Source organism: Pelecanus crispus, chromosome 3, assembly GCF_030463565.1.
Source record: "Pelecanus crispus isolate bPelCri1 chromosome 3, bPelCri1.pri, whole genome shotgun sequence".
Lineage (NCBI taxonomy): Eukaryota > Metazoa > Chordata > Aves > Pelecaniformes > Pelecanidae > Pelecanus > Pelecanus crispus.
This window is the reverse complement of record NC_134645.1, coordinates 33,385,431-33,399,428: the sequence shown is the minus strand read 5'-3', so window position 1 is coordinate 33,399,428 and position 13,998 is coordinate 33,385,431. Positions and strand designations below refer to the sequence as shown.

Genomic DNA, 13,998 nt, shown 5'->3' with positions numbered 1-13,998 from the left:
GTTAGGCTCAGGAAAGACCCATACCAGTCTAACCTGCCTGCCAGACGGTTCTTTAACCTGGCAGAAACAGGAATAACTGCATCTGATCTAGTCTCTCTTGGCTGTTCCTTACCAAACAAGAAAGGACAAGACAGCTACAGCTGTAGCATCCTTTCTCCCCTCAAGTGGAGAGCGGAGGCTCAGACTAGAAAAGAAAGTAAAATATGTTTTTGGTAATAGTTAATGAGATCATTCACTACAACAGGTTTCTCCCACTATTTATTTTTACCCAGCCAGTACTACTAAGTGCTCTCACCCCAAATTTAACAGCATGAAAACATTCAGTTTCATTTAAGCCAAATGTTAGAAATTAAACAGAAACGCTTACCAATACTAGCATGGTCAACAATTGTATCCACATCTTGCAAACCCCATTTCTTATAAGCTAATGGTGGAGGCTGAACATTCTCATTGCCAGATGCTGCAGCTGACAAAAGTTGATAAAACACAAAAAAATTCCTACTGAGCGAAAGACAAAGTAATAGCATAACAGAGGGAAAAAAATTGATGCAGTCTGACGCCACAAAATAACCTAGTATTAAATTAACATACATCTAAACATCTGCGGAGCTAAAATGGCCTTTTGAAATACATACCTTAATGAAGTTGAAACATTTTTAAAAAATAACTGAATAAAATTGCACATGATATTCTATCACAACTATATTTTGTACCTGCAAAGAGCTTTACTAGTAATTTATGGTTTAATATTCTGTTTTAATTTTAAAATGCTACTACAGTTTATTTCTCTGGTCTGGGCATGTTTAAGTGGAAACTCCCCTGCCAAAGTACTTGCAAAGTCAGCATATGCACTAGATATGTAACAGTGCGAGGTAAGAACAGTGGTAAAACTAAAGCACCGATTGAAACAACGAGCATAAACATTCAAGAACAAAAGAAGACACAGTACTCTGGCTGCAGATACTACAACTAGCTGTAAATGCTTCTCTGCAAATAGTGATCTCTCACTGAAAGAGTAGGGCATGTTCTGGTTGTGAAAGTAGGTGGATATTTCTCATTATAGCGTCTGTCTCTCTTCTTATTTGTTGCATGATTCACAGAATATCAGCTTCTAAAGTTCTGATTTAGAAGAGTGTTGCCTTCTCTTATATTCCACAGAAATGCTACCTCTTCATTAAGAGGATAAGAATAGACATTATTAGATAGACCCAGGGAACCATTTAACACAGCAGATCAGGATCTGAGCACAGCTAAAACCAGATGTCTAGGGAAGAATATTTGAACAACGTCACATATCTGATGCTTCCTGTAAACCAGCTTCTAAAGAGACCTTCTCAGCCAGAGGTAAGCTCTAAGCACTCAGTAAACCTCTACAGCTTTCTTCTCCACTATTTTGTCAGTTTCCCTCTGAGCCCAAGCAAGCTTTTAGCATCCACATCAAACTCTGGCAAAGAATTCCACGATTTAACCTCACACTGCATAAACACCCATCTACTTTTTATTTTGGATTTACTATTACTTAGCTTCATTTCATGCCACTTCATCCTGAACTGGAAGAAAGAGTGAGCCATCTGTTCCTACAGGCCATCCCCATATGATTCAGAGAAGAGCAGTCTCACCACAGTAGCATTTCTCTGTTCTTTACCACTCATCCCTTCTAGGTAAGATTCAAGCCTTAGTTTAAGGGTGCTGCTGTCCCAACAGTTCCTAATGCTGTCATGCTGGCAGACCCATTGTACTTCCCACCTACACCCAGACTCATGACTGTCTGCTGATGTGGCCTGCTGTAAACAAGAATCTGACAAACCTAAAGTTCAAAGAGAACAACCATCAGGAAATTCAGGAGAACAATTCAGCAACAGCACCTGGTTAAGTTTTTACCTTGCAGAATTATAACATACCCATACTTGTGCAGTCTACCACACAATACTGTTACGTGGTTCTCCTCTGACCCCAGGAAACTGACCCTGTTTCCAAATTAAGAGTATAAAAAGGCACTACACTAAAGGAACAGGATCAAAGGCTGCACAATCAAACAAGGTATCAAAAGCTCTCAGGCATTAACACAAAGAGCGGTGACCATTACCAATGTCATCACCACAGCATTATCCCTTCCCATGAAGTCATTACTGGGAAGAAAAGCATTTAACTGACAGTCAGTGAAATCAGCATCCTGACGTGCTAAGAAACACCTTAGCAGCATGCTGTGGGTTAACCCCAGTGGGCACCTAAGCAGCTTGCTCACTCCCTCCTAGGGAGATGGGGAAAAGACTAAGAAGAGTAAAAGTGAGCAAAATTGAGGGCTGAGATAAAGACAGTTGAACAGGTAAAGGAAAAGCTCCGCATGCAATCAAGAGCAAAATCATTAATTCATTCACTACTTCTCAACAGCAGGCAGGTGCTTAGCTGTTTCCAGGAAAGCAGGGCTTCATCGTATGTAACAGTTACTTGGGAAGTCAAACACCATAACTCTAAACATTTCCCCCTTCTGCCTTCTTCCCCCCAGCTTTATTGCTGGGCACATCACATGGTATGGGACAGCCCTTTGGTCAGCTGGGGTCAGCTGTCCTGGCTGTGTCCCCTCCCAATTTCTTCTGCACCCCCAGCCTGCTCGCTGGCAGGGCAATGTGAGAAACAAAAAAGGCCCTGAACACTGTGTAAGCACTGTTCAGCAATAGCTAACACATTGATATGTTATCAACACTGTTTTCATCACAAATCCAAAACACATCACCACACCAGCTACTATGAAGAAAATTACCTCTGAGCCAAAACTAGTATATGGTATTGCGGTGAGAATGTACAAGACAGCCAATACTACTCGGACAACTTGTGCTCCAAGAACATTTTCTGTAGATGCCTACATATTGATGGACAAGCAAGGAAGATCCAAATTCCACCTTGATTAGATACTTAACAAACCTAAGTAAATTTCATATAATGGAAAGTACTACCAACAGAGTCAGAAATAAACATTTCCTCTCAAACATACCTCTTGCTACCTGATTGCGACATGCACGAAGGGACTGAAAGAGGCTGAAACCATCAATTGTCACAATTGCTGCTGGGTACAAGATACTTAGTTCTTCATTCTGTGGAAGAAAACAAGAGAAGGGAGACAAAATAAAAATAACACTGTTACTGTTGTAACAGCTTGTTTTCTAGCTTTTTATACTATTAACTACACGAAGATGAGGATTACATCCAGATTGTTAGTATCTAACAAGCCCCAGGCAACAGAGTAAGGCAAAACTACAGAAATTCAGTATTAAAGTGTCCAATATATATAAGTTATTTAGGCACATAATTTTATATTTTTATCTTCTTTCAATTACTTTTATGTTTGCTTAATATATTTTATGGCTTTGGGAGAAAACACAAAAAGTTACAGCAGCTTGTGAAGGCCACAGAAAAACAGGTTGATCTAGAATGCAAGTATCAAGGTTTTATGAGCCAAATTCTGAAACTGGATTAGCGCCTGAATTACCACTTGGGCACATAAATGCTAATTTGCTGATATAAATTCAAGACTCAAATTCCTTAATGCTTCTGTATTTCAAAACTGATCCCAAAATGTCACGCTAAATCACATCAGCATTTGTATAAGGCAAACTTGGAAATTTCTGTAACTTCATCAGTTTTCTGCACAAAGCATGCCAACTCAGCCAAGAGCAAAGCAAGCTGGCTTTTCTACAAAATAGCTTGCGCTCTACAAGAGCCTTCTCTCTGCAGGAAATACTCATAATGACATGCAGGTTCCTAGCACTATCTCCTATAAAGATTGTTTTAATTTTCAGCTATCTTCTCTGTGAAATAGTTAAGTTCTTATGAATGAGTACATACAGCTCTTGGCACCTGTCACATTGCATTTTCTCCTTTCATCCATACATTATTGTATTTTGTGCACATTAATGGATAAACAGGAAGTGAATGAAGCCTTCATTTGCAAGGTTATCACAAAGAAAAATAGAACAAATCTATAGAGCTAACTAAATACTATAAAAAATAAAAAGACATTGTGAATCCTCAAACTACACAGGCATGAATACTTCTAGAACAAGAGATCCAGAGTCTCTTGTGCTAAGGAATTGTCCAGCCATCAAGAACTGGTAAAGGACATAGAGGATTCACAGAGAAGACTCCCTTCCATACCCCGTAACACTGCCACTTCGCTTTTGAAATAATATGACAAAACCTGTTCTGTGACACCAGGATGCCTGGGAATTTCATAGGTTCTGCACTTAAGCTGTAGGACAGGATCTTCATTTAAAAGCTGTGCAAGAAGCAGTACTCCACTCTAGAAGAGAAAGAATAATAAGCATGAACATTTCTGTCCCTTTTCTTAGGGAAGGCAAAAAGCATTATCTGCAGAAAGAGAAGTTTTGTAGAAATAGATGTTTATTACAATAGCTTGCTTGTGGGCCTGCCATGCTGAGAAACATACCTCGGTGTAAAAACGAACATAGCCAGAAGTGAAGCCAACAACAATGCAGGTCCAGTCAGGACGGCCTGTGGAACTCCTGTTTCACAAAGATATACTAGAAGTTAAAAACAAATCCTCCTCTAAGCTGTAGACATACAAAAGTGTAATGTAAGGAGACTGATAATACACATACATGAGAATATCAATCCTTACCTCTTCTGGCTTGCCAATGGGATACACAATACACTACTCACACATTCACTAGAAACAGAAAGATAAAACCAATAAGCATGTTTTTTCTCCAGTTGTGAAATTTTGCTCTACACAAGAAATCTTGCTAAGTTAGCATTTTAAATATTTTAACATTAATGCAGCACACAATTTATCAATTTCATACTAAAAAAGAAAAAAAAACACCCTTTCATTTTAAAGACATTTTCAATTTTAAGTGCAGGAGTGCCCAAACAGATTGCATCAGTGCTTATTACACCTTGTTAATGTTGCCTTTCATCATTCACAAACTGATTATTCTGCCACTACTCTTCAATAAAGATTCAAGTTAAATCTCATGTATCTAAAGATAATTTTTTTCTGATCTATAATTATACACCAAGAACAACCACTTTTTTAAAAAAACAACTGAACTATACTTATCAAAATACATTTTTGAAATACATTACATAATTATGTAGATTTTATATCCATTGCATTTCAGCGTTTTATAGTTTGAGAGCATTTGAAGAGCTAACATGGTCTTCCTAGTTAATGCAATAACCGAGCATGCTCAATGCATGGCAGGCAAAGCATGTGGAAGGCAAGCAGATGAGCAGGTCTCAATATCTCAGATCAGAATTTATTTAACTGTTACCATGTTAGAAAGTTTTACACTGTCTGGGGAAACAGAAGCAATACAAAGGTTTTATGAAAGAGTATATAAATTCAAGATGACATCCCAAACAGCACTTAAAGCATACATGCCTGCAGTACTGTTGATTATTTGCATTTCAGGTCACCTCCATTCCCCAAGGAGTGACTAAATAATCAGGCTAGACAACTGCAGAAAAAGCGCTTTCTAAATGCAAGTCTGACACAAATTTCAATTAAATACAACTTCAAAGCAATGTTAAATATCTCAGTGAAATCTCATCTTCCAATAGCAAAGCTTAGCCACCACAGAACATTATCAATTGAAGGCAACTTTGGGCAAACAAAGAAGTCAAGTCTTTCCACAATCTGACAGTAATTGCCATCTTTACACTTCCACAGAAATAGAACCCTTACCTACAGGAAACACTTGCAAGCCTTAAATCAAGATGTAGTGAATCTAACTGCGTCTATCTAAAGAAAGCTCCTTGTTCTGGATGATAGTGTATCTTGGGGCTGTGACAGTAGTAAGAAACAAACCCCCGAACAGAATTTCTTTTCTTTTTTTTTTTTTTTTTAATAAGAGATGACAGGGTAATTTCAGTGGTAGTAAGGAGGGGAAAAAAAAAGCTTAGAGAGATGCACATAAAACACTTCAAATGTGTGGCAGCAGCAGGTTTTTAAAAAAGGATTATAATTTTTACAGATTGGAGAGAGGCTGATTAAGTCAACACCTCCTGCAGCATAACAGAAGGTTGAGGCCAATAGGGAGCATGTTCAAAGGCAGACAGTAACTCAAGGCTGCAAACCTAACAATGAAATACAAAATCCTCTTCCATATGGGAGTTTCAAGAAAGCATCTGTCTGGTTATTAGAAGACAGATCGAACATTAATATTGTATAAATACCAAACATACGAGCAAAGCAAATTTTCCAAGTCCACTAAATGACTTGCAGCCCAAAACCAGTTCTAAGAGTGACTGAAACATGTAAGAGGGTATTTACAATGGAGGTAAAAAATGAAAAGCATAGATGAAGTTCACTGCATCTCAAAAGATGAACATTTTTTCTATCACATGAATGTTGCTCACTGCTTATAAATTGGAGTGACTTCTTGATCAGAGAGGTAACTATATTTGCTTGATGTTTTGAAAATTAAAAGAAGTATTTCTAAAACAACTTCATACGTTTCCACTTGCAACATCCCCTAACAAAACTTCATCTCTACTATAAAAGTAATTTTTCAAAAAGGGTACGTACATATTTTTTTTCCTTCTAGAACAGGGACTTATAGAAAGCACGATAACCCAAATCTATTAAAATGTCTACATTATATGTAAATACACTGATTTGCACACACAGTATCTCTTAATTTGTATGAACTTCTCCTGAGATATCACACTATGCATGAAGTGACCTTTGCAGACAATGTTTCTGAGCACCCAGGTTACTCCATTTGTTTTCAACATTAAAAGGCATAAGACCATGAATGTACTTGGATGAAAGAAAGAAATGTACAAGTAAAAAGCATATGCTACTAGTTATTAAACATGAAAATGACATTTTCATCACAGTTGCATTTCAACACCTACCCTTCTTCAACATTCAGAGAGCCACTCCAACCAAGAGCATATTGCATTTCCTCTTTTCCCTTGTCACTGTGCTTCCATTTAGCTGCCATTAAGAACAAAGACACCATCTATAAAACTGTAATGTCTTGCATATCACAGATGTAGTTCTATTCCTAATCCTTCTCTTCTGTACGATACATCCTACCGCACTTAATCTTAAGCACCAATTACAAACCTTGAAGACCATAAAAATAACACTACATTTTTTAGTGACTTCTCTTAAAGAACTCCCACATTTTCATAGAAGTTTACATAGAACAACATACTCCTGACATTCCAAAATGCCTAGTTTTGTTGAAAAAGATTTATGCAGTAGTATCTACTTCATCAAATTTCAAAAGGTCCAATTAATGTAACAGAGATCCTCAGGAGAAAGGTACTAAGCAAGGGCAAACTTCTGGGATGATTACTGAAGATGAGCTTAAACAAATAGAGAATTTTAATTTTTGCCCCCAAGACAGACATGGGAATCCTACACTAAATCTGACAATTTTTAATCATCCCATCATAACCAAGGTTAGAAAACACTACACTGTTATCATGGGGTACTATTACAGATGACATTTGATTGTTGAATCATCTCCCAGGTGCCAATGGACAACTGAAAAAAAAATTAGTGTTGTGCGCCATTTGTCGGACACATAAAACCTGAGACACGGGGACACTTCTGCCATTGTGTGGTAAGTTGCCACTGTGCAGTTCAGCAGAAGCAGTTCTCCAGCAGGGGAGCTAAATGATCTCCTTATTCTTTATCCAATAGGAACCTTCCGAGAAACGCTGCGATCTTTTCATTTTCAGTGAAAAATTAGTGACTAATCTACACTGGTTTTGGAACACACAACTTTGTAGGGAATGACACATGCAGCATGACAACTCAATGCAATCTGCCTAATTATGCAACTCTGAGCTTCAACAGACTGTTTTTGTTTTAAAATGGTATAACATTCCCCATGTCAGGAGGTTTCCCTTCATCATGCTCACGTGCCACCAACTGCAGCTGTTAATAGCACCAGCACCCTAGGCAACAGCACATATGTAAACAGCAGCTGGCTGATCAGTGTTCATATATTACTAAGGGTATCTTTAAGAGAGTTCTGAGAGCCCTGCTTTAGTGTAAAATACAAAGCCAGCCATTTTTCAAGATGAAGAAGAATTTTCTATCAAAGGTGGAAATCTTAAAAAACAATCCACCTCAACACTCCCTCCTCCAAGTGACACTGGCTCAGTTAGCTCATTTTTTTCAAGGGAAAAGAAAAAATAAGGTCAAATATTTAATGGCTAAAATTAATACAAAAGTTTTGTTTCTCTTATTGAGCACAATTAATGTCAATATCTCTGGGCATCTCAAACAACTGGGTAGTTATAGTATATATTAAATTTAGTTACTCATTATAAGATAGTTTTCTCAGATCAAAATATAGCTGAGAAGACAAAACAACTTACTTGCCAAGCAATACCTAGAAAACGCACGATGTGTACTACAAAACACTCCAAAATTCTTGAAGGTACAACCTGGGGGTAAGCAGGTGGCTAAGGGTGGGGGACAATGATGACAAACAATCTTTCTGAACACAACACAATCTGATTACTATTAAATGTACTAGTACACATACTTAGTAGAACGTATACTTACACACTAAAAAGACTGCTTTCTGTTCATTAGCTATCACCATCAGGTCATTTGTTGGTGACAAGGACACCACACAGTCCTGAAGCCAGTAATTTCTCTGGTTCTTGGAAGGAGATTCCTCTTCTTCCTACAGGTAAAGCTCTAATCAATGCATGCAACAATTTTTAAACACAGCAGCACTTGCGAGATTTGTGACATTTTGGCTTGCCCTCAATACCAGTGCCAAATGGACTATTACCTATCAAGTCACCAGAGCTCCAACTTGCATAAAAAGTCATGAGAAATGCATCAACCTTGCACTAACTCTATCTGCGTGTTTACAAAACAGAAAGCAAACTCATCACTAATTCTACTCCTCAAAATCTCCTTTCACCTAAGAGACACTAAAAGAATGAGTCTTAAAGTTTTATTATTATTGATTAGACACATGAAAGAAACTCTTTAGTTATTCTCATTATAATCCATACTCAAAATAAACAATTTATCCAAGCTTATACACTGACCAGCATTGAGTACATATATGCACATATGAAGAAAGTAACTAAGCTGGCATTCACATTAAAGCCTCATGGTAGCACGCAACAGGGTACCATCACACAACAAGAAACTTTACAAAGAAACAAATTCAAACTAAGAAGTGCCAAATTTTAAGGGTGTAAAGATGAGTAAGTTAGATACCATCATTACAGATAAAAGCAAAATGACTGCATATTTTTTTCCTCTGAGGAACAAGCCAAATATTTGACTGACGAACACACACAGGCAGCTCCTGCTAATCACAGTTCAAAGGCAGAAAGCACGTAATAGATTTTGAGCAGAATGCTACAAGATCTCTCTCCGAGACGCTACTCCTGCTTTCTTAGCTCTATCCTCTTACCTTGATCAAAGCAATAAAATCACTTTCCCCTGTCCACAGTCTCCACTTCCATAGCCACATATCCAATCCTACCTCCTCCTAGCCCTCCAAAATACTACTCCATCCTCTACTATCTCAAAGCTGCTATACACCAACAAGAAGCCCAGCAACTTCAATGTGATAATTTTCTGATCTGTGCAATTTATTCTGTTGTAATAAAGTTGCATGCACTTGAAAATATATACATTACTCCATGCAGGAAAAAAAAAAAACTGTAGGAAGAATTTACACATCATACTCATAATCAGGCATTAGTTATAGTTATTTCCTTTCACAAGGTTGTACCATAAAAAGTGACTTTGTGCACACAAGAATACCCTGTATGTCCATCATAAAATCTACATTAGCACAGTGCAAATATTCTGCCACCTTTGTCCACACTATCACTTGCTTTGTGCAAGACTACATCCTATTTTCATGTCATTTTTGTCTGTCGATGGATACCAAGTTCTGTAGCAACACATTTTCCCTAACTACTGACATTTTTCAAAACTTTTATAAAGAGGTGATGAAGTTGACTGGGATACTCATGACAACTTTAACTCCTCATGACAGAGATAAACAAATCATGTGTAAAAACACATAGCCAAAACCCAGAGAAAATTATTTTAGTAATTTTTAATGTAATGATTTTCAAACTAAGGAAAAAGAAACAGAAATGAAAGGCACTAGCAACTTTGGAGGAACACAAGTAAGCAGAGGAGAAGGAGGTCTTCAGCAAGAAGGATGTGAACTACATGGCAGAAGAGTTTGACATTTTAAAGACTAAGACGACAACAATTTCCATTTAGCAGCACCTGCTGTTCTATCAAATTACAACATAAGTAGTAAACAAAGCATTTGTTCTCCTCATTAAGGAAGTTATAAACTTTACAGAACATATACAAAGACATGGCCTGAGAAACACACTCATTTCACAGCACGATAGGGGAGCTGAACACCCATCCTATTTAAAAGTTTTTATACTCTTGTTATTCCCTGACATCAGCATTAGTGATTCATCCCTGGGAGACACCATGCTTGTTTCAATTTGTTTCTCACCTCAGCTGAAAAAAATCTGTTTCCCTGCTCAAGTAAGTAGTTACAAGGGTACTGCCCAACTCCTTGAGCGTACTTCCTGCATGCCGAGATAAAGACAGCAGATAAGAGTTTTGTTAGCAAGGTAAGGTCTGGATTCCTCAGTCTACCCCCTTAGCTCTAACAGGGAATTAATCCAGCAGTTCTGTTCAGATGATTCATTCACGTGCAGAGGATTTCTACATAGACAGCTTCCCTAACATTTTATGCAAGTCAGCTGGCAGCTAGAAGTCTCAGCCTCACCAACAATTACAGACTAGCCATGCTATTCTTAGTTGAACCAGTTGGACAGGGATGTTTTTGCCCCCTTCAAAGAGCAGCTGTGCTGCCCCATCCTACATATGTAATTTGATCCCTCCTGTAACACCATCTGCACTTCACAACATAAAAGGAGTACTACGTGATCATTAGAAAGATGCTCGTGTCAGTGGTTCATGATTTAGGAGTCTGATTTATATTAGTTCATGGTTGATTATTGTAACTTCACTGCCAAGCCCCACTGTCTCTGGCTAGCTATAAGACAAAAAAGATAACCCCAGCTGCAGCAGCCCAGAAAGATGTGTGTATACTCTAGTGAGAAAAACCCCACAGAATACAGTATAAGTAATTATCACAACAGGTAGCATCCAAGCTATATTTAGAAACAATTACAGGAGCAAGGGACAAAAAGCAGTCACATTTAAGACACTGGTCAAGATCCTTCTTGCCCAGGTAATAACTATATAGGAGAAAAAACCCCACCACACACAAACAAGTGGAAAAGTCTTTTAGAATAGGCAAGTTAGCAATAAAAACTCCATATATATGAACTCACAGGTTCTTGTAATTCTGCTTCATCCCAGGCTCCCCAGCCACCATCTTCCCAGCTTGATTTGCCTGCTTTAAGCAAAAAAAGATGTCACATGAATGCAGCATAGGCAATGAAAAACAATCAAAAAGGATTGCTAGTGGTTGTCTTCCTTTCCTCACCAATGCACTATAACTTTGTTTATGGCAGATACTAAATGAGTTCTACAGAAAGAAGCATGAAGTGGTAGAAATGGCGGTCTGATTTCCCTGTATTTGCTTCCATTTTTGACACTACCAAAAAGTAATAACAGAAGATGTAACCTAAGTACAAATTGGAAACAGGTGTAACAACACCTGTGTCAAATTAATTCTGACAAACTGCATCTAGAACTCAGGGCAAGTAACATCTTACAGCACCTGGTACAACAAACACATCACTGATCCTTCAACAGGGCCTCTCTGCACTTTACTAGAACAAATTATACAGTCAAATTTGTCTTTTCTCAGTTTCTCCACAGCCATTTCAAGAGAGCCAAGACATATTTCTAGTTTTATACAGCAAGCTGAACCAGAGTGAGGGCATAAGGGAGGGAAACCCTGCGCATCCACTTGACAAAAACTCTCTGCAGCGGGTACAGAGACCTAAGTCCTCACTGCAAAATTTAAGCTTTAGCTTGGTTTATCTAATTGTTACTATTCTGAAGACAACAAAAGCCCCATCTTGTACAAATCAGGCAGCTACAGAGAGAAAGTAAGGGGTAGCAGGCTCTCTCCAACCCTTCAGGACTTTAGCTACCCATCCCCAGATATCTTACTAACTGGCATAAGAAGACCTGTAACATACCACAAAAACCACCTATGCACAATTTTATGAGAAACAGTATTTCTATACATAAGTAAACTACCTTCCTTTCCATAAGGATGGATTTTGGATTGGTTTAAGGCAATTGCAGAATGAGCCAGTAGCAACATTTTAACAGGACATGGAAATCCATGTGTGACGACAAAACACCTGAGCCCAGGATAGTGCAGATCCCACCACCACCACTCCCAAAGCAGCCAAAGCAAAAGCTGAAGCTGTGGCCTCGGAGGGGAAAACAATCTATTCACCTCTTTGCAAAACAACCCAGAGGAAAAGTAATGAGACACTGATCAGTTTCAATTATGACATTCAGAAACCTCAGAGAAACCACAAGCTTACAAAATACCTCAAACACCTGAGAAAATGGAGATTCACAGTCAGGCCTACTTCTCAGTTGTCTTATAAGAGTTAATATACTAGTCATATAACAAATATCTGAAATTCTTTAATCTAAAAATACAGAATTTGATGTGAATGTAAAAGCCTATGCAAAAGTTAATTATGCACAGGCATTTAGTAGTAAAAGAGGTACAATTCTCAAACACCACCATCATTGGGACCCTCAATAAGTCAGTAAGCACCCCTGTAGTTCAGTAGAAAAGCCAAGCACTGACTTCCACCCAGAAACACTAACAAGAAATCTGAAGCAGTAACATCAGTAAGACTTCAAGACTTTTCCAAGGATTTCTTTCAAGTTTTTCATTAACTGATGTCATGGCTGCATTTACATTAAGATGACATTTAAATGCCATGTCTCAAATTAGTTTAAATTTAGTTTTAAACAAGCAAGATTTTGCCATTTTGGATGGTCAAACAGTATGGATAAGAAGGTTTGTATCACAAACACTCCAATTTTATTTGGTCTAAAAATTCTGGTTCCTTTGCCACCAAACAAAGCAAGGCAGAATCCCGAACAAGAAAACAGGAATCTGTATTCTGTCTTTTCAGGCAGATTTTTTAACTTTTGTATGGCTAATGAAGACAAAAATCTTTAAAAAATATTTTAGCTTAAGAAACTTTCAACCAATGTTGCTGAGAAGATATTTCACAAGACACTAGAAAACAAAACACCCACTCCATGAATAACCTTTGTTAAAATTGAAAGGTTTGTACCACCTACAAAATGGGCAAGTCAGCCAGTTTTACTGCATCATCATCAATACAGATCTGACTACACTGTCATTTCAGGCATAACTATATAAGCAACAAGTTTCCAAGGGTCACGGTCTCAACTTGTATTTGAGTTTGAGAATTTTCCAGTGTACAAACATATAAAGCAGAATTATGGCAAATACTTTTGCATATAAACTGCAAGAAGAAAACAGTAACTAACTTCAACATCTAGTTTAAGATAGCTAACAAAATTCTACTTCTGTTTGCATTTTATTACCTCAAAAGGCAATGAAATCTCCTTCCTGTAAAATTCACGGAGGAAAGAAATCTGTCAGTGTGCCACACAGTCCAGGAAGAAACATACCCATATCCTCCCCAAATTGCAGAATATCTCTCCGAGTGCAGAAAACTGCCAGTGTCCTCCCTTCCAGAGCATCATGACCACCTCAGGCAGGCAGCAGAAGCCTTTCCCTCCTGTCCTCACCTTTGTGTTCCAGCTCTATGCAAGAGGTACCAAAGGACATGGTTGGCATGGGCTTGCCCAGAAGACTCTGTGTTTGCCCAAGTGGGAGAGCATGTGTTGAAAACTGGACCCCCAAAGCCACAATGGTCAAACTACCCCTACCTACATTGATATAGAGCTTTAAAACAAGCACGTTTATGTTCATAGATTTTTTTTTTTAAATAAATAAG

At 38.0% G+C, this 13,998-nt stretch overlaps 1 protein-coding gene across 6 annotated transcripts in view; it reads right to left on the bottom strand.

Annotated features, from left to right (window-relative positions):
* The window catches only part of RAB3GAP2 (RAB3 GTPase activating non-catalytic protein subunit 2), a 46,066-nt gene that overhangs the window by 25,772 nt on the left and 6,296 nt on the right, over positions 1 to 13,998 (bottom strand). The window contains exons 2-9 of one of the 6 annotated variants that reach the window (XM_075707089.1): positions 11,356 to 11,420; positions 8,552 to 8,675; positions 6,880 to 6,961; positions 4,637 to 4,684; positions 4,445 to 4,520; positions 4,196 to 4,297; positions 2,993 to 3,092; positions 368 to 466 (exon numbers count right to left, since the gene is read on the bottom strand). In XM_075707089.1, coding sequence (XP_075563204.1) covers positions 368 to 466; positions 2,993 to 3,092; positions 4,196 to 4,297; positions 4,445 to 4,520; positions 4,637 to 4,684; positions 6,880 to 6,961; positions 8,552 to 8,675; positions 11,356 to 11,420 — 696 coding nt within the window. Of the gene's footprint in view, positions 1 to 367; positions 467 to 2,992; positions 3,093 to 4,152; positions 4,298 to 4,444; positions 4,521 to 4,636; positions 4,685 to 6,879; positions 6,962 to 7,473; positions 7,520 to 8,551; positions 8,676 to 11,355; positions 11,421 to 13,998 lie in introns of those variants that run through there. The other 5 variants (XM_075707090.1, XM_075707092.1, XM_075707091.1 and 2 more) reach the window with 5 other exon arrangements.